This window comes from Martes martes, assembly GCF_963455335.1.
Source record: "Martes martes genome assembly, chromosome: 8".
In the NCBI taxonomy this organism is placed as follows: domain Eukaryota; kingdom Metazoa; phylum Chordata; class Mammalia; order Carnivora; family Mustelidae; genus Martes; species Martes martes.
The window spans coordinates 120,882,722-120,906,155 of record NC_137895.1 but is presented as its reverse complement, the minus strand read 5'-3'; the positions used below and the strand labels follow the sequence as shown (position 1 = coordinate 120,906,155).

Genomic DNA, 23,434 nt, shown 5'->3' with positions numbered 1-23,434 from the left:
GCACTAACTAAAATTTGTATTTGTTTGTTTTCTTGTTTCTGTTTGTTTTCCCCACTGAACTTTAAGCTCCTTGTAGATAGGACATGACTGGCTTTGGTCACCGTCGTGTCCATAGGACCTAGACCTCACACACAGATACCAGCCACCATGTTGAATGAATGAACGAATGAATGAACAAAAAATAAGTGAATGCATTTCTAGTCTTAGTGGAAGGGGGACATAAATGTATGTAGCTATTATAAAAGCAGCAGACCAGAGAAACGCAGCTAGAAATGGATAGGATTGCATTTCAGCTGTATGAAATCTGGGGAATTCCTGGTGCATGGAATGGCCTGGGAAAAGATGTAGCAGTGAGAAAGTATTAGGGAAAGATGAGAAACCCAAAACCCTTCTGTCAAGACTGCAACACGCATGAAGGGGAATGGCAGCCAGGGGACAGATGACAGCCTCTGAATGGCAGGCAAAAGTGTTTTCTTAATTATTTGACAAGAAATAAGCCACTAAGATTTTTCTGAACATGGTAAGTCATAGATCAGAGATCTGTTCATTGGCAGCAGTGTCAGGGTGAACTGGGGGAAGGGGATTCTGGAACAGGGGCCTGAGGATGCCTTGTCTCCCTGCTCTTTTCTGCTCCTAATCTCTCTGATCCCCAAGTGTGGATCTCAAAGCTACAACAAATACTTTCATACCAAGCAAACATTCGTTCTTTTCATCTTTACAATCCTATGAGAACAAATGCTTAAAAAGCAAACACATCGTGAAAAGAATACCAATAAGACGTGAAACCCTGTCCAGCCTGCGAGTTTGAGAGAGAAGAAGCCAAAAGGAGGCAGAGTTTCTGAGCTGCTCTTGACTCATCCCTGGCTTTTCCTTTTTTCCTTTTGATGTCTGTGATGCTGATGCAAAATCTTTGGCTTCAGATTAGACCTGGAATACATGACCACCACAGTGCCCTTGCCCTGTCTAAGAACATAACCTATTGATTGCAGTATCTTCTATTCTAAGCCCAGATCAAGTCTCAGAATCCTTCTTAACACAGGTTCTTGAGACCGTCGCCGCCCTCCCACCCCCCACCCCCACTTTGTAACACCTGCTCAGGACTTACTCTATCCTGATGTCTATAATCACATGTGCCGTCTGCTTCTAAGCTAAACTGGACCAAAATACAACCATCATGATCTTACTTGCAACTTTGTTTTCTTTTCCCATCATTACCTGTCAAGTATGTTTGCTCGTGAATCTCCGTGATACTCAAGAGTTCAGCATTCTGTTGTTGGCAGCTTCTCCTTGCCTGGTGCCAAGTTAAAGCAGATTTGGAGTTTATCTGGTAGGCAATGCCAGTCAGCGGGTCTTTATTCCATAAGCTTTCACTGCCCTCAACTAGAAAAGAAGTCAAATGCGATTGGCTGCATTAGGCATAGAAAAGACTTTCAGGTAACAATACTTCTTAAACGAGTCTAGGAGCATTTTTGCCTGAAGCATATTTGTTTTCCTTTTTTTTTTCTTTACTTATTTTTGAAGTGCCTAGGAGATTTTCTTCACTCCTCTGATGAAGAGTGGGAGCTTTCAAAAGATCGATTGTATCTCATTCTTTTCAAATGCCTATGAAAGGAAAGAGAGGCATTGTCTTCCTATTTTTGTGTTGGGATGTTTGGGATCAATTGAGTTGGGAAGTGAGGCAAATGAAAATACTAAGAATAGAGATGCTAATCCAAGTTCCTTAATCTAGAAAAAATATAGGAGAAAGAGAAAAGATATAAATCTTCTCTCAACAAGTAGATATTTTGCCTTCACATTCTAGATAGGTCTTTTTAGACCGAAGGCATGGGTGTTAGAAGGTAAAGTCATGCACTCCACCACCAGGATGACTGGACCTACACCCAGGCATGGTCACTCACTACTGGTTTGTCCTTAGTTCTGAAGCCTCATATCCTCATCTCTAGGATGTATTAAATCTGTGTATCCCCAGGTCCTAGTAGATACTGATTGTTAGATTGTTATTTTCAGAGTAAAAAAATCATTTTTGAGCTTATTTTTGCCTTTGCTATTTTATGGTTCCCAATATACTCTATAAACTTAGTTGTACCTACGAAAGGCCAATAGTGTCAATGGATAAATATAATTTATAATGTGTTACTTCTAAGATGTTACTTCTAAGATGTTACTTCTAAGATGTTTGGGAAATTAGTCAACAAATGAAGTATTTCTGTGTGCTTGGTGTTATAAAAATGTCCCTTTTCTCTTCTTAATAATATAAAATTCTACTTAAAAATTCTAGGGAGTAATAATCTCTTTACTTATTTGTAAGGAAGAAAATAATCATGTAATTTCTCAAATTTTCTGAGACGTGTTCAACCTGCCAAGAAGTTGGCCAGTTTCCCATAAGCATATAGCCTATGCTGCCATGAATCTTTGTATGTAACAAGGAAGTGACCTTTTTCAGACAGACAACACACACTATGATATGAAACCTGTGGTTCCATGGCACATCAAAGAGGAAGAAAAATAAATCAAAATTCCATTCAGGCAACAACATAGAAATTTCTAAGATATTTTCATTATAAAATTACTATATGATTACATAAAAATAAATTTGAATTGGTAATGTTTAATTTCAGTGATCACAACCTGAGATCTTACTAGTTCCATACCCAAAATGATTCTTCTCCACGTAAGTAAGATCATTTAAATGAGACTGACTTGAGGGCTTTTTGAAGATGGAGATGTTTTAAAATACATATTTTTAGAAATTTGGAGGTCTAATATGGTAGAAAATGTGAGACACAAAACAAACAAACCAAAAAAAAAGGGATAATTTTCTTGCCCAGGAATGGAAGAGAGGGGATATACATGACCCAAGAAAGAAATGCAATTTAACTCTTCTCTTCATTTAAAAAAAGTATATTTTGCTCTTTAGATCAAGGAATTAAAATCCATTTCTTAATGAGTGTAGAGGTTTGCTGACCCTACACCTCTCCAGATTGTTCCAATTTCTGCAGCAAACCAGCACAACCGATTTGGAGAGCTAAAGTTGCAAGCTATGGAGAACTGAGAGAAAGGGTTTTTTCCTTTTCCTGTTCTCATGATACTTTAAAATAAATGTCTAAACAGAAGGAAAACATGACAATAAACAATGCAAAGGACCACAAAGAGCACTTATTAAAATGTCACTAGGTCAATAACTGATACCTCATCTTCCCGTATTAAACCGTTACTTTAAGGCTAATAGGAAATAAAATGTTCTCTCTTTTTTTTTTAAAGATTTTATTTATTTATTTGACAAACAGAGATCACAAGTAGGCAGAGAAAGAGAAGGAAGCAGCAGGCTCCCCGCTGAGCAGAGAGCCCAATGCGGGGCTCGATCCCAGGACTCCGGGATCATGACCTGAGCCAAAGGCAGAGGCTTTAACCCACTGAGCCACCCAGGCACCCCTAAAATGTTCTTTTGAAAGAAACACAGAGCAAGGAAAGTGAAATAGATTGGGAAATCACAAAGCCCTTTAAGAAAGGCATGAAATGTGTAAAATGTGCTTTAAATTTTTAATGTATATTGATATCAAACCATTTTTGATACCCCACAGTTATTTTACTTTCATATTTATAGATAAATGTAAAAGTAATACATATATGTAGACTTTAAAGACATATATAAAATATGAAGATATATATTAAATAAAAAAATACATATATAGGCTTTGAAGACATAAATTAGAAGTAATAATACTAAAAGATTATTCAAGAAAATACTCAGGATATAGCTCCAACACACATTGATCCCAAGGTTGTGAGATTTTTTTGGGGGGGTTTTTGTGTGTGTGTGTGTGTGTGTGTGTGTGATTAATGACTAACTATTTGTCTTCCATTTAATGATTGATTAAATCGTACATACCTCCAACAACTCTTTCATCAATACCACTTAAGTGTGAGATGCTATAGTTAGACCCACAAAATCCACACTCCCAAGAAACTTCATGATAATAGATTCAGAAAATACCCTTTCTACTAAGTAAAGGTGAAAGACAGTCCTCAACCATTGGAAAATAAGTGTTGCTTTATCTTAGGGGGAAAAATAGCTTGATTCTGACAAAAAGCATCTAAAATGAGGTTGGACATCTATAAACGTTTCACAGGAATCAAACCTCTAAGAGTTGTTATAAGAGAGGCAAGTACAATTAATTTACTCAAGAACAGGAGAGGAGTGTCACTATGAATGGGAAAGCCTCTTTTTGTAGCTACTCACACAGAACATAGGGACTGCACAAAGGACAGAATTATAATAAATATATGGAGCTGAAAAATAAAATTTATTTTAAGTGGGATTATAAATCAAAAGGGAGAAATAAGTATGATCTTAGACTTCGGGATTTAACTTAAAAAACACTAAAACATTTTTGTGAATTATTTCACAGTAGTGCTTGGAATAATGTGACTGTATGTGGATGTGGGGTCCCCACAATTCAGTTGTAAGCAATGCTCCTGCAATTTCTGTGGCCTTAGAACCATCCTGGACCACATCTTCACCCAGTCTCTTCTCCAGCACCCATCCCTCTGCAGGCCAACAGGAGAAAGTTCTGGGTAATAGCACAAAATGGGAGCTGCTGTGATCCATAAAGTCTGAAGGAGCAAGAGGGCAGACAGTAAGAACTTTAGGGGGTAGAAAAAGGAAGGGGGTAGCTGGCAGCAGGCTGACGATGTAGGATAACAGGGAAAGTAGAAGAACCCCTCCCTTGCCTCCTTCTTGAGTCCCAACCCCTTCTCCCAAGGCTGATGCCCTCCTCCACCGCACCCAAACCTGTTACACTGTCTCTTTACAGATTTTTTTTTTTAAGATTTTATTTATTTGAAAGAGAAAGAGAATGAGAGAGTGAGAACAGGAACAGGGGCAGTGGCAGGCAGAAGGATAAGCAGACTCCCCACTGAGCAGGGAGCCTGACATGGGGCTCGATCCCCAGACACTGGGATCATGACCTGAGCTGAAGGCAGATGCTTAACCAACTAAGCCACCCAGGCGCCCCTCTTTACAGATTCTTGAGTGTGGAAGGAACATAGGAGAATTCTTATGTTCTGGCTGCTTTCCCATCAATACCATGCAAAGCTACTTATTTTGTATTACTGCAATAATAGGTTTTCATTTTAAAAATCCCTTCAAGCATAAAAATAATCCACTTCCATTTGATTCACAGCTACATTAAATTAAATGATACTGCTCTTAAATTAAATTTAAAATCATTACTATTCATTACTACGACTTTCAGGGAAAGAAGCCCTTTTCATCACATTGGCAAAAAGTCAGGAGCCCCTCACATCTCTTTTGTTCCATCAAACTCTATGCTTGCTTAAATTTTATTTTTGATCTATGGCTTAATGAAGGTAAACTCCTGGGGGATATTCAGTATATATTGTATCATATACAGTATAATTTGTCGTATAGTCTTAGAAAATAACAGATAGTAGCAGAAAACATTGAAGGAAAGAAGCAGTTGGCAGAAATAAAGGGGTCATGTGATGCAGCATAGGGCCGAGGGTCAGAAAACCTGTGTCTGGGCTCCAGCCGATATGGATCAGCTGCTCCATTATAGAGTGGGACCATGACATCTGCCCAGGGTTGTGGTAGAGTGTGACAAGTCAATAAATGAGAAATAACTTTGAGGGGGAAAATGGTCTCAATAAACACAAGGTCTTTCGCCACGCTGCTGTACTAAATGTGGCAAACTTTTCTTGGTGATAACGTTACTTACATTTCAAGGGACAATATCCAAATAGCTTGTCCGTGTCATAGTCTGCTGTGGTCCCACACCAGAGCCATCCGTCCGATCGCCCAGCACTTGTGCAATCCGCATACCACTTGTTTTCAAACTTGAATGGAAAGGCACACGTTGCCCCATTGGCATTGCCCAGCAGCGTGTACATGTCTAGAAGAGATACATTGATCACACTTACAATGTCAGTCAATCTTCTGACCTATGGCTTTCCAATAAGAAGGATGCTGAAAGAATGCGGTCTTCCTTCTCTGACCACATTGGATGTCCCCACATGGGGAATTCATTTCTCTCTGCCTTCTCTCTCTACCCCATCTTTTGCTGAATACACACAGCATCCTGTATTAGGAACAACTCTAGTACCACCTCATGTCTGCTGTCTTTTAGGACAGATTTTCCTCTCTCTTCATGTGAGGCAAAAGTAGTAAGTTCTATTGACACCTGCCTTGACTTCTGCATTTCTCCCAAAACAGAGAAGAAGGCATTCTTCCTCTTGCTTGGACTTACAGAATGAATGACTCTCTAGATGGAAAAATAGCGTTACAGCTGTGTAACTCAAACACTTAACTGAAAGTTAAATGCCCCCCCTGCCGCCCCCCCCCCCCCCCCCGCCAACCACCACTTCCTGTCAAGCCAGCCTCTCCTGGAGTCCCTCAACAAGGACTATGAGAAAGGGTCAGAATTTGGATGTAACTCTCTAATCCACATCATGGAAAGAAAGCACTCAAAACCATTGGATACCATTGACAGTCAATATTTGTCTTTCTTAAAACCGATTTCAGACAGAAAATGGTAATCTCCGGGTTTGCCTAAAATAAAAAACCATCATTGATTGTAGTTTGGCTGAAGCCAAAGGATTAGAGAAGCTCAAATCTCCACCAAAACAATACCACCCCCCGTAGCCACATTCTCCAAAATATTTAAGTGTCTCTGTCTCTGTAGGGACACCCCCTGGGGAAAACTTCTACAGAGAAAATTTGTCCAGGATAAAAACACTCTTTTCTCAATTAAGTTTTTTAGATTCTATGACTTTAAAAAGCCCCCCAAAGACATCTCAAAATCCAATTTAGATGATATAACATTTGTAAAACATACAGCACAGCACCTAACATATATTAAAATCATAATGCACATTAAGTTCCTTACCCTCTTTCCTTTCTCTTTCCTCACTGTACTTATCCAGTCCTCCTGACAAGTTAGGTTTATTTTCATTTACCACAAAGTCACTTTTTCACCAATTAGCTAGTTGTTAGGAACTTCAAGATACAATTCTAGCTTTTGTCCCACCATGTTACAGGACCAGTTTTCCAAATCATATATTGTATAAGGAACATCCTGGATTTAGATATAATTACACCCCTATTAATCACGAGGTCTCCTGTTCCTTCATATGAAAAAAATCTGTTAAGACCACCTCAGGGCTAGTTGTACTGTTCATTAAATTAGCCAAGAAATTTTCAGTGCTGGGTTATAGTTCTCAGTCAGAAATGGCCTTTTTAGGAGTAACCTGACTTATTTAACAAAGTCCTGATGAGGCCTAAAGAACCAAGTTCTATTCCAACCACTTCACTGACAAGTCATGAAACTGCAGTCAATTTTTCTTCCTCTATGGTCCAAATTCTCAGACAACACTCAGATCCTGCTAAGGCTGCAATTCTGAGTCCATTATTCTAAAATAATCCCTGGCTCCAGCCAGTTGTCTTCCTCAAGTTTTCTTTAGAGAGACAGACTCTACGTAGACCCTCTCTACGTTGTCTTCAGATCAAAGGTGTATCCCGATGAGTAGATCCCAAGATCACTCTGAAGTGCTAGACCTTCTAGCAGAAAAATCTTAAGTACCGAGAGAGATTTGGGGAGCAGGCAAAATGTGGTCAGTCTTCTTCCAACCACCCAGGTGCTCATAGAAATAACTCAATAGATTTTTAGACCTTTTCCCCTCTACCCCCATGTCCTTGGGAACCTTGGTATCTGCACTTTTGACAAGATTTCCTGGTGATTCTTAAACATGTAGTTTGAGAACCACCATCCTAACCCTGTGCATATTCTTCTCAAATTATCAGGAGAGCACAAAGGATGGTGGGGATTAGAAGTGGGGTCTATGTAACTTCAGTGATATATGTATACATATATATTTTTAAAGATTTTATTTATTTATTTGACAGCCAGATCACAAGTAGGCAGAGAGGCAGGCAGACAGAGAGGAAGGGAAGCAGGCTCCCCGCTGAGCAGAGAGCCCAATGTGGGGCTCGATCCCAGGACTCCGAGATCATGACCTGAGCTGAAGGCAGAGGCTTTAACCCTTTGAGCCACCCAGGCGCCCCAATATTTTTAAATAAAATAAGAAGTCCAGCATCTTAATGGCAATCTTCTTTGTTTGGAATCCTTCAATTAGGACTACTGTCCTATCTGTGGAATTTGACTCAGTCAAGTTTGATTCACTCTTGTCCTGCTAAAGTTTTCTATCAAGTTTCCCCTGTAAGGTTATACTACTTAGGCTGCTTCCCCTATAACTTCTAAACCTTCATTATGTTCAAGAAATGCCTCAGGATAGCCTTTTTCTGAACTCTTCTTCTCTTTCTTATTCAATGCCTATTTTTCCTCCTCTTCATAAAGAAGGAAAATGGAAAGCTGACAAATTGTGGCCTTACAAAGATCTGAACTCCCAGGCTCTGATGAGCTATGACAACTAGGTTCAACCAATCTTTGTAGCCTCAGTAACAGAGTAATTTTGGAAACAGGTAATCTCTTCCTCTGACCTTGAGGTCGTTCTTGGTAAGACTTCCAAATAACCAAGTGTCCAAACCTGGAATGTGGTTAAAACGTCATCTGACACAAAGAGGCTTTGTAAAAGGCTTCCAGTTCTGTTTTATTTGTGTTATGTTGTTTCTGTCAAGCCACCAGAGAATGAAATTTGGCCAAGATAAGAGAAAACTAAATACTCTGGTTTTATTTAACCTTCAACAGCTTAAGGAACCAAATTCATATAAAATGACTTTCTGGCCCACAGGTGTTACCACTTTCTAAAAGAGTGGACTATGTTGCATGTTAATTTACAGGCTAATTCCTTAGCCTTTCTAATCTTCTCATTAGTACAGTCTTTTAATACCCATAAGGTGACAGAGAAACGTTGAGAAACTTAAAAGATCAAGGAATGTCAAGATTTCATTTTAGGCAATCTGACTTGGGAAAGAATGATTTTCCATGGGTCATTTCTCTAGAGATAGCTTAAACCAAAGGAAAAGAGACATCTGGTTAAATTCATTTATCACTACAACCAGATAATGTCAAATAGGAGGCTTTTGGTCAAAGGCCAGAGTGAAAATTCATTTTTAAAAATCATAATCCATAGTTTAAAAAAAAGCCTTAGCAGAAATTAAACACACACACACACACATACACACACACACACAGAGAAAAGATTCATTCCATTAATTATAAACAGCTAAAGTATCATTCAGTACTTTTTACTATATTTATTCACTGTCATTTTCTCATAGCACACAGAATGGTTTAAAACACAAACATAATGAATGAGTATTTCTAGCACAGACTAAACAAGAATATACTTACTTTTTTTTTAAGATTTTATTTATTTATTTGACAGACAGAGATCACAAGTAGGCAGAGAGGTAGGCAGAGAGAGAGAAGAGAAAGCAGGCTCCCCGCCAAGCAGAGAGCCCGATGCGGGGCTCGGTCCCAGGACCCTGGGACCATGACCTGAGCTGAAGGCAGAGGCTTTAACCCACTGAGCCACCCAGCCTTTCTTACTTTCTTGAATTAGGTTCCAACTAAGAAAGATGAGAAAAATTTGACAGAAAGTCAAGATAGTCCATGCTTCTTACCTTCATAACCTCTAGAGCATAAATCATCTGTGGTCCCATAGATTTTCCATCTGCTCCATAAACCGGAACCCTTGTAAAGCATAATATTCTTTTCTTGTTTATTGCCATAATTAAAAAATAAATCTTCTCCCTTGATCCCCAAAAGTGTGTCATTTTTGCACTCCCATTTCTGAAGTTCGCTCTTCGGGTCACAGGCATACAGAGTGACAGCCACCCAGTCCGTTTTTGATGGTACCCCCAAACATAATTTAAAAGCAACACTCATAAGCCGGGATTCAGACACCCATCGGAATTTCTGTGCTTCATTGTCTTGGTTGCAAACCGCTGTTTGCACTGCACTGGGACTTAATGCTTCCACACAGCGCTTGTGATCTTCATTATACATTAAAAATTGCTTAGTGTCTGTTTAAAAAAGAAAAAAAGAATAAGAAAAGATGTTTAAGTGGATACATGTGACAAAGAATATTTTTGGTCAAAATTCCCAATGTTTCCATTTCCAGAAAACTTATGATCCCAGGAGAAAGGGGGATGTCCTTGAGACTGGAGATAGAGAAGGGGATGAGGGGCCTCTTCCCAGGAGGCCCCAGCAACTGGCCAGAAATCCTTAAGACATCCTAGTTCATTATGGGACCATTACAAAAGGCCTGTCTTAAATGCACACAAATTGTAGTGTAGTAAACATAAAAGGTCGAGAACAGAGAAAGAAATAATAACCATCTGAGTAAAGAAAATTTGGATATGAGGGACGCCTGGGTGGCTCAATGGTTAAGCATCTGCCTTCAGCTCAGGTCATGATCCAGGGTCCTGGGATTGAGCCCCATGTCGGGCTCCCTGCTCAGTGGGGAGCCTGCTTCTCCCTCTGCCTGCTGCTCCCCCTGCTTGTACTCTCACGCTCTCTTGCTCTCTCTCCGGCAAACAAATAAATAAAATCTTAAAAAAAAAAAGAAAATTTAGATATGAATACAGTAAGCTGTAGAATTAGATATATGTGTACCCTGGAATAGAATTTTGAAATCTGATTCATTCCTACTCTCTTTGAGATAGAGGAAGCTCATACATAATTATTCTAATTATAATATTGGTGAGGTTTTTTGTAACTTAAAAGATAGTTTTATTTTAGGAACTTTTACCCTTATGTTCGGCAAATCTTTGAACTAAATGCTTTCTGGAGAGCCCTACTAGAGAAGTGTTTTGTTTTGTTCTGTTTTCCCTTGCAACAATAGATAACTTAATAGTGTAGCATCTAGATCTATAAGTTCGTATCTTTTATATAATTTTAACTTTCATTTCATTGGCATGCTCATGCTAGACTTTGTATAACAAAAAGATATAAAAATGTACTTATAAGTGTACTAATTTGTCAAGTTCACAGTAAAGATTAAATAAATATGTTTTTATTTCATTTGTGGTAATATTTTTGACAATAACTACAAATAACAGTGTTGTTTTATAATTATAATTTGGGGCTGGTAATTTAAATAAATATGTGTAGATGGCTTATACTTGGAGCACGTAGCTGCTAGCTGGCAAAACTGAACTTCCTCTTGCCAAAAGAAAGAAAGAAAGGAAGGAAGGGAGAAAGAAAGAAAGAAAGGAAGGAAGGAAGGAAGGAAGGAAGAAAAAAAGAAAAGGATCTGGTAAGCATATTTTTTCCCCTTAAAACAGAATTCATGTAAAGGTTTTTCCTTTTTGTTTTTTTTTTTAAGAATAGACAAATGAAAAGAACTGACTTCATTTTATGACATAAATATCAAATATTACTTCTAAAGATTTACTGAATTCCTTTTACACAAGTGTTCTTTCAAAATGAGCTGGTAGAATTTCAGATATTTGAGGGTCTGAGTAATTAGCTCATTATTTTAAATCAAAGCATCCCAGTGAAATATAACTAAGTCATTAAGGTACCACAGCAGAGTCCTTCACCATTTACAAAACATTTTCCCAAGCCGTATTCTACTTACTGTCCTCAACACCCCTGTAAGGTTAGCACCATTACGTTCTGAGATCAGTTCTTGCACCATTAATTTAGGGCACAATTCTGTGCCTTCAAAGATTATTTTTCCCTGCCCTGCTCCTGCATCGGCTCTTGTCCCACACTTGCTAGAGACATCCTGCCTCTAACCTATCTGGGTTCCTAATTTGGTGCTACTTTGAACCTTAGCCGGGCTTCCTCGGAATGGGGTTCTCATTTCTCTTGGTTTGATTTCTTGGAATTGGGACTCAATAGAGTCTCAACTCATAACACCTGCTTCTGTTGGCGTCTCTGGAGTTGACAACTGTCAACTGAGCAGGCAATGTCCCGCCGGAGCCCCTCCCATCTAGCTGAACTCCTTCCCAGACTTGATCTCATCTTGTGGCTGCTTATGTCCTCGTGTGACAAGATGAGTAACTTTCTGCATTGGCAATACAATCAAAATATTAATAATATGCTGTCTTGATCATAATAAAACAGGAGATAGGAAAACAAAAAGTAAAAAAAAAATAAAAAACCCCAATCGCTATGATCATTTACCTCACGTAAATGTACATCTAGGCTCTTCTAATCTAAAATGGTAGTGAAGTCTGAAAATTTTGTCACATAGATCTGTAGACTCAACTATATGGCCCTTTATGTTCAATTTGTTTGCTATTCTGCCAATTGTTTTCCTATTTAGACTTATCTTCCACTTTTTAGATAGTTTTGCTTAGTAACATCTCATCAACAGTAATATCTTCCACAACATATGTCAGCATCACTGAACAGCCAACATTTGTTCATCACCCATATTCAGTCATACAACCGGTTGGTCACCAGCCATTTAAGGTAAGGTGCTTGAAAGTTTTCATGCACAAATAGTGTTCTTCCTTTGGAGATTTGTATACTTATTTGACTTTCATTTCATGTACTTCATTTTCATCTGTAGTTCCATCTTAATTTTTCTCTAAATATCACGGCGTTTAATGAGCAAACATCCAATCTTCTGTTTTTCATTAATGGTGACATCATCCACTCATATCCATAAGCCAAAAACCTAGGACATCCTGGATACCAAGCTGTCCTTCACTTTCTAGAACAAAAGCAGAATCTACTGGCTCTACCCAAAAATATACTGTGACAATTTTATGTGTCAGCCTGGCTAGGTCACAGTACCCAGATATTTGGTCAAATAGCAGTCTGGCTGTTGCTGTGTTTGTTTGTTCGTTTGTTTATTTGATAAGATTAACGTTTGAATCAGTCAACTTTAAGGACATTATCCTCTGTACTGTGGGTGGGCCTCATCCAGTCAGTTGAAGGTCTTTAGAGATAACAGACAGAGGTCCCTAAAGAGGAAAAATCTCTACCTCCAGACTGCCTTTGGACTTGAGCTACAATATCAATTCTTTCTTGAGTTTCCAGCCTGCCAGTCTACCCCTGTAGATTTGGGACTCACCAGCCTTCACAACTCCATGAGCCAGTTCCTTTAATATCTCCCAAAAGAGAGACAGAAGATGACTGATAGAGGAGGGATACATGGATGGATAGATAGACAGACAGACAGACAGACAGACATAGGGATACACACACATATAAACACACTTACATACCCTATTGGTTCTATTTTTCTGGAGAACCTTGACAATCCATTCTTTTCTCTCTTTCACTATGGCCAACACACTAGACCAAGCCAGGATAGTTTCACTCTGGTCTTCCTTTCTTTGAAATGCAAGCATCAAAGAAGATAACTCTTGATCTCCCAGCTTCCTGGGTGAGATGGGCCTAATTTGCCAGCTGACTCCAAATTGCAGCACCTCCCTAATGTAATGGGTTGTTTCCACTTAACTATATAAAAGAGTCAGATTTCTTTGTTTTAGCAGATGACCTGTGATATGCATCCCATTCTGGTTGAGTGCTTATTCTACCACAAAATTGTTTTCTTTTTCTTCTACCTTGATGGGAGGTTTTCTAAGTTGGGAAGAGATTTTGTTTTTAACTGTATTTTCCCAAAATTTTAAATCCTTTAAGAGTGTGCTTTTGTACACAAGAGAAAAATGTCAACCTCCACATCCTAGCTCCCTAGGGAGGACATGATCCTGTCCCTGCTCTTACCCACCACCTTCCAGCCGCAAGACCTTTCTGTTCCTCAAACCCTTCCTTTCCACTTGAGAAACTTCATAGTTCAAGTTCCCTCTTCTTTGGATGCTCTTTAAGGTCCCAGCTCAAGCGTCAAGTCCTTAGTGAGCAGATGATCCAAATTTTGCTCTTTTTCTATACAACGTTCATAACCATCTTAAAATAGACTCTTTTTAAAAAATCATTTAGTTATGTTTTGTCCATGTCCTTTTACTGGAATGTAAATCCCACAAGTAGAAAGACTTAATCTTTCTGATTCAGGACTGTATCATCTCTTTTTGGAGCAAAATATTCTGTCCACAAATATTAGTTGAATGAATGAAAGAACATAAGTTTAATCTGAAGCATCTTGACTAATAATTCAGATACATTAGTTTATTTAATAACTGATGAATGGTGATTAGTATATTTCATGTTACTTCTTCTCCTGAAAGTTTATTTTTACCAAAGAACAATTCATAAATTGTTTATACAAGGAGTACTTGGAAATGAAAAGTTTCTATTTCAATTCAACCCTATCTATTCTGGTTTCCTTTATTTATTTTTGACATTAGGGAGCAGGGCAAGTTTGATATTGTCTTTGCTAGACAATATAAGGAAATGTAACATTATCACTTTATGATTCCACAATAATCCATTATTCCTCTCCCCTACTAATCAACATGGAGTTTTCCTTTTATCATGGTCTCTGTGCAGTTGCTCTGTGCAGTTTCTTGCTCTAAATGGAGTCAAGACCTTGACCAAAAGATACCTTGTGGTATTTTTTTGCCACTATTAACTATACCAATGTTTTATATATATAAACATTCTGTTCTCTGTCTATACTAGTTATGTAATTATAATAGAAACAGCACAAAGCTAACAAATGAGGACAGTAGAATTGTTATATTCCTTTCTCTGCCATCTCAATTATGGGATTGAATGTGTGTTTTTCTTTCTGCTTTTTAAATACACATCAGAAATATATTTATAGAATTGGGGGCGCCTGGGTGGCTCAGTGGGTTAAAGCCTCTGCCTTCAGCTTAGGTCATGATCCCAGGGTCCTGGGATCGAGCCCCGCATCTGGTTTTCTGCTCAGCAGGGAGCCTGCTTCCTCCTCTCTCTCTCTCTGCTTGTCTCTCTGCCTACTTGTGATCTCTCTCTGTCAAATAAATAAATAAATAAAATCTTTAAAAAAAAAAAAAAGAAATATATTTACAGAATTGAAGAGACCCAGCTTTCATCTTTATCTTCCTCATCTCAAATTAATTTTTTTTATTTTTTTGAAGATTTTATTTATTTGACACACAGAGAAACAGAGTGAGGGAGAGCACAAACAGAGAGAGCAACAATCAGAAGGAGAGGAAGAAGAAGACTCCCTGCTGAGCAGGGAGCCTAACATGGGGCTCACTCTCAGGACCCTGGGATCGTGACCTGAGATGAAGGCAGATGCTTAACTGACTGAGCCACCCAGGGGTCCCTCATATTAATTTTTCGATAAATATGTACCCGGCACTGTGCGGGTGACATTGTAAGGACAAACCAAAGACAACTTCTGTGCCCCACTGAGCTCGTACTGCCTGTAGCTAATTCAAAGGCAGAAACCTCAAAGGTCAAAATACATGCAGGAAAGAAGCAATGATAATAAGTTTCAGTTCCATATCTCATGTCAAAATGAGTGAAGACCAGGTAACCAATAACATAAGTGTGAATATTATTTCTTTTTTAAATACATTCCACACCCAGCAAGGAGCCCAATGCAGGGCCCAAACCCACAACCCGAGATCAAGACCCGAGCTTAGATTAAGAGTCAGACACCTAACCAACTGAGCCACCCAGGCACCCCATGAAGGCGAATATTCTTTTAAGCATGTTTTAACAGTCTTACATTTTTCCATAACATCAAGCAAATACTGAAATTTCTAAATTGACTAGCAAAGAAAATTAGATTATTAAATTTGACCTCTAGAGACAGAACTATTATATGCTCTATTTCCTTATACATTTGTAGTCTTTCCTTACTATCGATAAATGAAATCCTGACTTGCAAACATGAAAAACGATCTTTTGCAAGATAGAGAAACTGGATACGAGGAAAATAATTGGATATTTTGTAGCAGGCGCTGCCAGAACTCTACTTATTTCTTCTCGCCTTTCGCCATTTCAGTGCATGCAAGCCCCACTCCTCAATGTCAGCACAGCATCTCTGGGCCTGGGGTGCATCAGAGGCCCCCATCCCCACATGCTATGAAGGCAAGAAGGGTTGGAGAATGAAGGCCCCCGGGAGGAGCTCTTCACCAGTGGCTAATAGCAGCTGATGAAGAAACAACCCCAATCCCTGGCATATTGGGTGGGATGATATAGTCTGCCTTATCACCCAGAGCACCCCAGCAGGGGCTGAACTCCAGCTGTCCACAGTGGCCATCAGCTCCTTCCCTTCCCATCTCACCTCCCCACTCCTCTGCCAGTGTTTCCTGGGACTGTTTCCCATATGAACGACTTCACGCCGATCACCATCAGAGATAGTGTCTTAAACAACCCAAACCAAGAAATCTGTCCCTAAAGCCTCAGTAAATGAAGGTAAAACCTACAGAGGTGTCCAACAAGGACCAAGGTTAAGTGAAAAGCAGATCTTTATCATACACCAAGTACATGCAAAAAAACTAAGCCAAGTGCTGGGGGCAGGGGCCAGACTAAGGATCACAGTGTTCAGTGTGGCAATATCAAATAAAAGAATAAAGGAAAAATTGAGTAATTTTAGTTTTCACTCTGATCCTTCATTTATTCACCAAATCTTCAGAGAACCTAATACTTTAAGTCACTGCATTTGGCCATTTGGGGAGGTACAAGGGTGAATCCAATATGGGTTTTGACCTCAGGAGAAAGGTGAGGGCAGGAGTAAGAAATTTCTCCAACTTCCTGTGTCACTTCCTAAAGATATGAATAGCTACACCCTTCCTGATTTTGTTCACTCTCGTCTCAGCAGGTCACCCTCAGTATGCTGATCTCTTCACCTGAGTCCTGGATGCTACCCCCTTCTGCCTCTCAACTTGTTCTCTTCCTTTCTTTCTCTCCTAGATCTTCAACCTCAGATTGCCAGGCCCTCCCCCAATCCTAGGACAAACAAGCAAAATCTGCAGGTTTTGAACCTACACCACTCTTTCTTCTTTCTTCTTCCCCTCACAGTCATGCTAATTAATTAGTCTTTACGTATCACGTCCATATGACCATGTCATAATCAGAGCTCTGATGCTCACTGGCTATAGGACTTTGGTCAAGTTTCTAAACCACTCTGTGCTTCCTTTTCTCCATCTGAAAAATGAGGGGGAAATAATAGAACCTGCTGGTTGTTGTAAGGATCCAATGAGATCTTCTAAAGAAAGGGCTGAGAGCAGTTCCTGACGTGTGGAAATTACTATATCCATGTTAAGTATTATCATTAACTTGGGAAAATCAGTCTTGAAGACAGCATGAAATGGTTGAAAAGAGGATGAGACTAGAGAAAATAGAGCTGTTGCAGCAGCCCAGAGAAAGGAACAGAAGAGCAGAGATGATGGAGACTCCAGAGTTTCCAAACTCAATAGACAAGTGATGTAGTAGAGAAAAGTGCATTCTTTGGGGTCAGCAAACTTGTGATCAGATTCTGCCTCCACCATTCGCTAGTTGTGTTGCTCAGTTAAATTAACCATTCTTGCCTTGATTTCCTCATCTGTAAAATAGGGATAATAATGTTCCATGATAGACTTGCTATGAATTTCTGAATGAGATAATTTATGTAAAAAACCCAGCATATCATTTTGCATACAGTAAATATTGCGGGGTTAATGCCCTCCTACCTCTCCCTAAGTGAAAAGTCTAAACAGTTGATACAAATAGAGGGACTAAGTCCTTTTTTGAAATACTGTTGTTTTGAGCACATTTTATGTCTTTCCTTGTCAACACACTCCAGCTGTCAAATTCGTAGCGTCAAGAGCCAGAAGGAAATAGTCAAGAATCAGCTCTGGTCCTTAGTGGCTAGCTGACTTCTGAACCTGTTTTCTCTTGTGGTAAAAGGTGGGCAGTAACACCTACCCATCTTACCTCATGGGGCTATTGTGAAGGATCTGAAAATGATTAATGAATGGAACGAGGGATCTGAACGTGCTTTGTGACTTTAACTTGGTTTGTAAGTGGACAAATTTGTCTTAGATTGCTTTCTCCTTCCAATGTCAGTTTCAATTCTTTTTGAAAGGGTCCTTGCTTTCTTACCACCTTCACTCTCATTTGTGTTCTGACTGATTTCTACTAGTCTCCTCTATGGCCCAAACTAACCACATGATGTTTCCATCCAACAATGCTTGATGGTGGCCAAGAGGCAAGAGGACATTAGTGTTCTCCTTTCGACATCAGTTTGACTCCCTCTCAGCTATGGAAATATGCAACTTCAGAAGCTACTTTCCTTTTGTTCCACTCCTCTTGTGGCCTCTGTGACTTCTTAGTTCTCCCTTAGCTGCTTGCCTTCCAGTCCCAGAGGCCAGATCTGAGTGTTGAAGGATGCCTATGGACTCTAGCTCCCTTTTGAGGGCAAGGGTTTTTGTCTTTAACTGAGGTTGAGCACATAGGACCCTGTAAAGTTCACATTTAACCAACGATGACTCCTCCTACTGAAAAATTGACTCCTCCTACTGAGAAATTAAGTTCAGCGTCCTCATAAGGCGCTGAATTGTCATGTAGCAAAGCAAGTGTCATCCAACCATTAACCGCAATATCCTACATATGGAGAACTCCATTTTTCAATTTCAGAAAAGTCAGATGAAGTTTGGAACAATAACAGGAAAAATAGACAAATATAAGAACAATGGAGGAAAAAAAAACAATGACAAGAACTTGGTTTTGCTCAGTAACTTTAGATAAAGTGTGTCTTAAATCTGGTCTCTAAAAGAAGTCATATGTAAAGGAAGAAATGAAGAGACTAGAAATAAAGAAAAATAGAAATATCATAAGGAAAATTTCATGAAAATTAAAATGACAAAGGGAATGGCAGTGGGGAATTGTTTCTTGAAGAATTCTAGATTGGTATTAACCAATCACTCATTCAGCAAGAAAACACATCGCTTCTCTTTAATAGAAAGAATACTCCTTTGGGAGTCAGGACTCCTAAGCACTAAATAGGTTGTGCCATTAACTAGTTGTGGGACTCTGGAAAGATCTGTCAGGACTTCAATTTTCTTACCTATAAAACACAGAGGTTGGATGCTGCATGAGACTGAGCCAGGGATCACATTCACTGTATTTGTTTTACACTCATTGGCTAGTGAGGTCCTATTGTTGGCATCTTTTCCAACTCTGCCTCCCGTGACATAGCATTTGTAGTTTGAAATCAACCATAGCAGGAATCTTACACCATGGAAATCACTAAATGCCACAAATCAGGTCTTTTTTCCCTCTTCTCTGAGAATCGATTGTTAAGTTTACTAATACACCATTGCTGATAAGCTAAGCCATTCCATTTTAAGCTAAAGTTCTCAGCTGAGGTCTAACCTCTGTGTCTGAACATCTCTTACTATACCACTACCATGACTATATCCCCACTGAGATCTAAACATTAGTGCTGAATGCAACTCTTCCTGCTAACAGATAGCAGGGCAAGAGAAGCAGAAGAACTCCGTGTACCACCCTCCCCCACCCCCCGCTTAAGCTTGGGCTCCTGGCCCCTCGAGGTATGACGTGGGTACTCCCAGCATTGATGATGGCAGGATGCACTACGGGAGGTAGGAGAAAGTGTTCTGAGTTTAAAATAAATAAATAAATAAATAAACCACAGAATGTAAGGAGACCTTTCTGTGGGTTTTCTTCATGGGTTAGGACCCAGGGCAGCTGGTGGAAGGGGTATGGGAACTCAAATACCCTTGGTTCTACTGCTTTATTATGAAGCAGTAACTAACCTCTGTCCATGTGCTGTGTGAACCAAGAAAAGGTAAAATCAGAATTATAGGCTTTCGAGTTAGAGAAAAAAACTTGGAAGGGGCTCTCTTACCCATTTTTTTTTTTTTCAAATTCTCTGAGTAAACACATCTTTAGCACCTCCCTGCTTCCCCCATATTTGTGCCTAAGAAGAGGAAGACATTCATCAGAGCAAGGCATCCTGCTGTCTCAAGGAGGGAAACTTTCCTAAGCAAATTGAGAAACATTTCTTGCCCCAAAACATTGAGTCAGTTTAAAGAAAATTAGCACCTATGCTGCCCAATATGGTGGCCATCAGCCCTGAGGGTCTATTGTACACTCGAAATGAGGCCAGTCTGAATTGAAAGGTGCTCTAAGTACAAAATACATACTGGATTTTGAAAATTTAATGTTTTAAAAAAATCAATATAAAAATATCCCCATATATTTTATCCTGATAAAATGATCAGGTGATATTAGTGATCTTCACTGAAAATATTTTGGATATATTGCATTAAATAAAATATATTCATAAGAATCAATGTCACCTGTTTCTTTTTACTTTTTTTAGCATGGCTACATAATTTAACCAATGATGTTTCTATTGGACTGCCTGGGTTAGAATCCAGGTCGCATACAGAGCCCTTGAACTGTTCATTGACATTCTGTTTGAAGACCTTCAGTGACAGCGAACTCACTCCTAAGCAGACTATCCTATCTAAGACAGCACAACTCTTAGATTTTCACTGGTCTTAGTTTTAACCTTTGGGGCCCTGAAGCATACATTAAGTCCCTGCCGCAAGACAGACTAGCAAGACAAACACTGTGTTAATGTCTAACCCCAGCCTGTGGTCTTCTCCCAGTTGCGTTAAGCATCTCCTCCTCCAGCACCCCCTACTCATTGAGAGATATGCTTTGTAGCCAGCAATAAGGCAAAATATCTTTTCAGTCTCCTGGAACCTCAGCACGGTTCCTTGGGAAATCTCTCCTTTAAATGCTTAGTATATTGCTTTTATTGGATAATTTGTTACTGCTGCGGGAACAAGAAGTCACTACTTTTTTTTTTTTTTAACAGATTCTATTTATTTTTTTGACAGAAAGAGATCACAAGTAGACAGAGAGAGAGCGTGGAGGAAGCAGGCTCCCTGCCGAGCAGAGAGCCCGATGTGGGACTCGATCCCAGGACCCTGAGATCATGACCCGAGCCCAAGGCGGAGACTTAACCCACTGAGCCACCCAGGCACGCAGAAGTCACTACTTTTAACAGCTAGCACTTGGGAAGCCTTCCTATGGGCCAGACTATGTTCTAAACATTTTCCATGTTGTAACTCATTAAATCCTTGCAAAAACGTGGTGCAGGTAACATTATGCCCCCCATTTCATAAACAGGGAATCTAAAACACAGTGTAATTAAGTAGCTCCCTGGCAAGGGCAGAGGTCTTTCACTTGACCTTTTGTAATCACTCTACTTCTTTTTTTTCTTTTTTTCTTTTTTCCCCAGTAGGCTCCACACCAGCATGGAGCCCAACAAGAGGTTTGAACTCACCATCTAAGATTAAGACCTGAGCTGAGGTTAAGAGCCGGATGCTTAACTGACTGAGTCACCCAAGTGCCCCCATATAATCACCACTACTTAGTGCTCATTACGATTTAATGCTTTCTGTGGTCAGCACCCTCTCTGGAAGTCTCCTGGTGGCGGGCATTTCTGTGTTACTGATGTGCCCCAGTCCCGCCCACACGGGAGAGTTACATGGAGAGTGTGGAGTGCCCTTGGAACAGAATGCACACAGATGGCCTGTGCTCATTTGGGAGAAAAGAAGAGAGATCAGGAACCAAAGTTCAAAGTTGAGATCCCTTCGATCTCATTTCAAAAGGGAATGAAAATTCTAATGGGTACTCTCATTCTGAAGTTAAACAGGCTGAGTCTAAAGGACTAGAAAAGAAAAGGGAGACTCGACAATGTCTTTGAGAATTGAAAAGCTATGATTCTGTTCCTCGTGAGTAATCACCAGTCTCTGGGGTGGGGGGGGAAGGGAAGAAAACAAGTGTAAATCAGTTTGAACAACTTAGAATACTGATGAACTTTGTAGCTGTAAAAATCTATGGATGATTAAAAGGTTTGTTCACAGAAAAAGACGCGTTGTGAAAACCTCATGAAATCTGTCCTTGGAGGATGATCTATGACCCTGTCCTTAAACCCACCATGAAGAAAGAGAGCAGTGCCACCCTCCTTTTGGCCAAAAACATTCAGAAGATATTTCTTGGTGCTTAGACAGGAATATTGTGAATTGAAAACCAGAACGCACAAACTACAGAGGAAATGCCTCTAAGAACAGAACAGGGAAGGAACCATGGGACGTGAAAGAAGTCAGAAAGAAACAGGGGTTCTGTGGGGCCAGGGGCCAGGTAGCACCTCTGGCCTGAGAAGCAGCCTCCCTACTCCATGTTCCCGGCTTCCAAGAGGAGGAAAACCGTTTCCCCCACAGACCTGGTGGTGCAGGGGACTTTTGCTTTCCTCCTCACCACGGTATTAAAAGGAATCCATTAACCTTGACCCAAAAGGGAAGGTGTGCCATCTCCCCCAGGCCCCAAGTCAGAAAGCTTCTGCTTTGGTCAACTTACCCAACAGCTGTACAGCGACCGGAACGAGAGGGAAGAAAACCAGGAGCAGAGACAGCCTCATGTCCCACAGTTTATCCTTCACTTGCACTAATGGAGAGGAGGGGGGAGGAAGGAACCAAAACAATGCAGGCACCCAATCACCCCTTCCCCTACTCTGTTCTCCGAGCTGCCCTGCTGAAAAGAGGTGTGGAGGAAGCTCTCACTTTTAAAGGGCTTCTGAAATTAGGGAAAACCTCCAATAAGGAGATATCCTGTCACATGATGGTAGTTGGAAAAACAGGAATTCAAAGTTACAACTTTGCTTTGTAAGCTAACTTCTGAGAAGAGCAGACACAGAGGAAGGGAAGAAAGGGACACGTGTGGGAGAGGGGTGAGGAAGGGAGGGTGGCGAAAGGGTGATGGTGAGAAACGCGGAGCCAGGCTGGCCTGCAGAGAAGGGGAGAAGTGAAACAGCTGCGTGGCTCAGGGCTGGCTCAGAAGGGGCTGTGTGAAAAGCAAGCAGGAGGCCATTACCTGGCCTCGGAAGTTGGGCTTCCCTCAGTGAAGCGGCTCAGTCAACGGCCCCTCAGCAGACAACCTCACGGTAGAGTGATAGAAATGGCAGGCACTAAAAAGGACAGTTTTGTGCTGGAAACGTTTTCTTAAGGGCTGAAATGGATTCCCCTCATTTTGTATACTCAGTGCTTGGAGTGTCGTGTCTTTTTTTCTTAGCTTCAAAAGACACCGTTCTCACAGAGCTTTGTTCCTTCGGTCAGAAGAAAAGTGAGAGGCTAAACCTAAGAGGGAATCTCCTCAAGGCTAGGAAGCAGATAGTTCTAGAAGGCTTTCTCTAGAAAGTTCTCCAGAAAAACAGAGAAAACAGGGATAAGAGATTTTTAATAAAGCCTCGAAGCCCAGCCTCAACCATACTCATCCTCTTCAACTTCAGAAAGGTCCTGTTAAAGGAGAAAATCTGCTTACTTGGTCACAAGGATGTATATTCATTACATGATGGATGGAATTCTTTCTTTAAAAACAAAAATGGGAGCAAATGGCTCCGTTGGTTAAGCGTCCGACTCTAGATCTCAGCTCAGGTCTTGATCTCAGGGTTGTGAGTTCCAGCCCTGCATTGGGCTCCATGCTGGGTGTGGAACCTACTTAAAAAAATAATGATAATTTAAAAAATAAATAAAAATAAAAACAAAAGTGTTCATTAAACACAACGTTAACCCCTGAACATC

At 40.1% G+C, this 23,434-nt stretch overlaps 1 protein-coding gene across 1 annotated transcript in view; it reads right to left on the bottom strand.

Moving 5' to 3' along the window:
• Positions 1-22,386, bottom strand: part of MRC1 (mannose receptor C-type 1) — a 106,854-nt gene extending 84,468 nt beyond the window's left edge. The window contains exons 1-4 of the mRNA XM_080812401.1: positions 22,215-22,386; positions 9,602-10,003; positions 5,739-5,912; positions 1,216-1,380 (exon numbers count right to left, since the gene is read on the bottom strand). Coding sequence (XP_080668527.1) covers positions 1,216-1,380; positions 5,739-5,912; positions 9,602-10,003; positions 22,215-22,275 — 802 coding nt within the window. The 5' untranslated portion in view covers positions 22,276-22,386. The remainder of the gene's footprint in view (positions 1-1,215; positions 1,381-5,738; positions 5,913-9,601; positions 10,004-22,214) is intronic.
• Between the last annotated feature and the right edge of the window lie 1,048 nt (positions 22,387-23,434).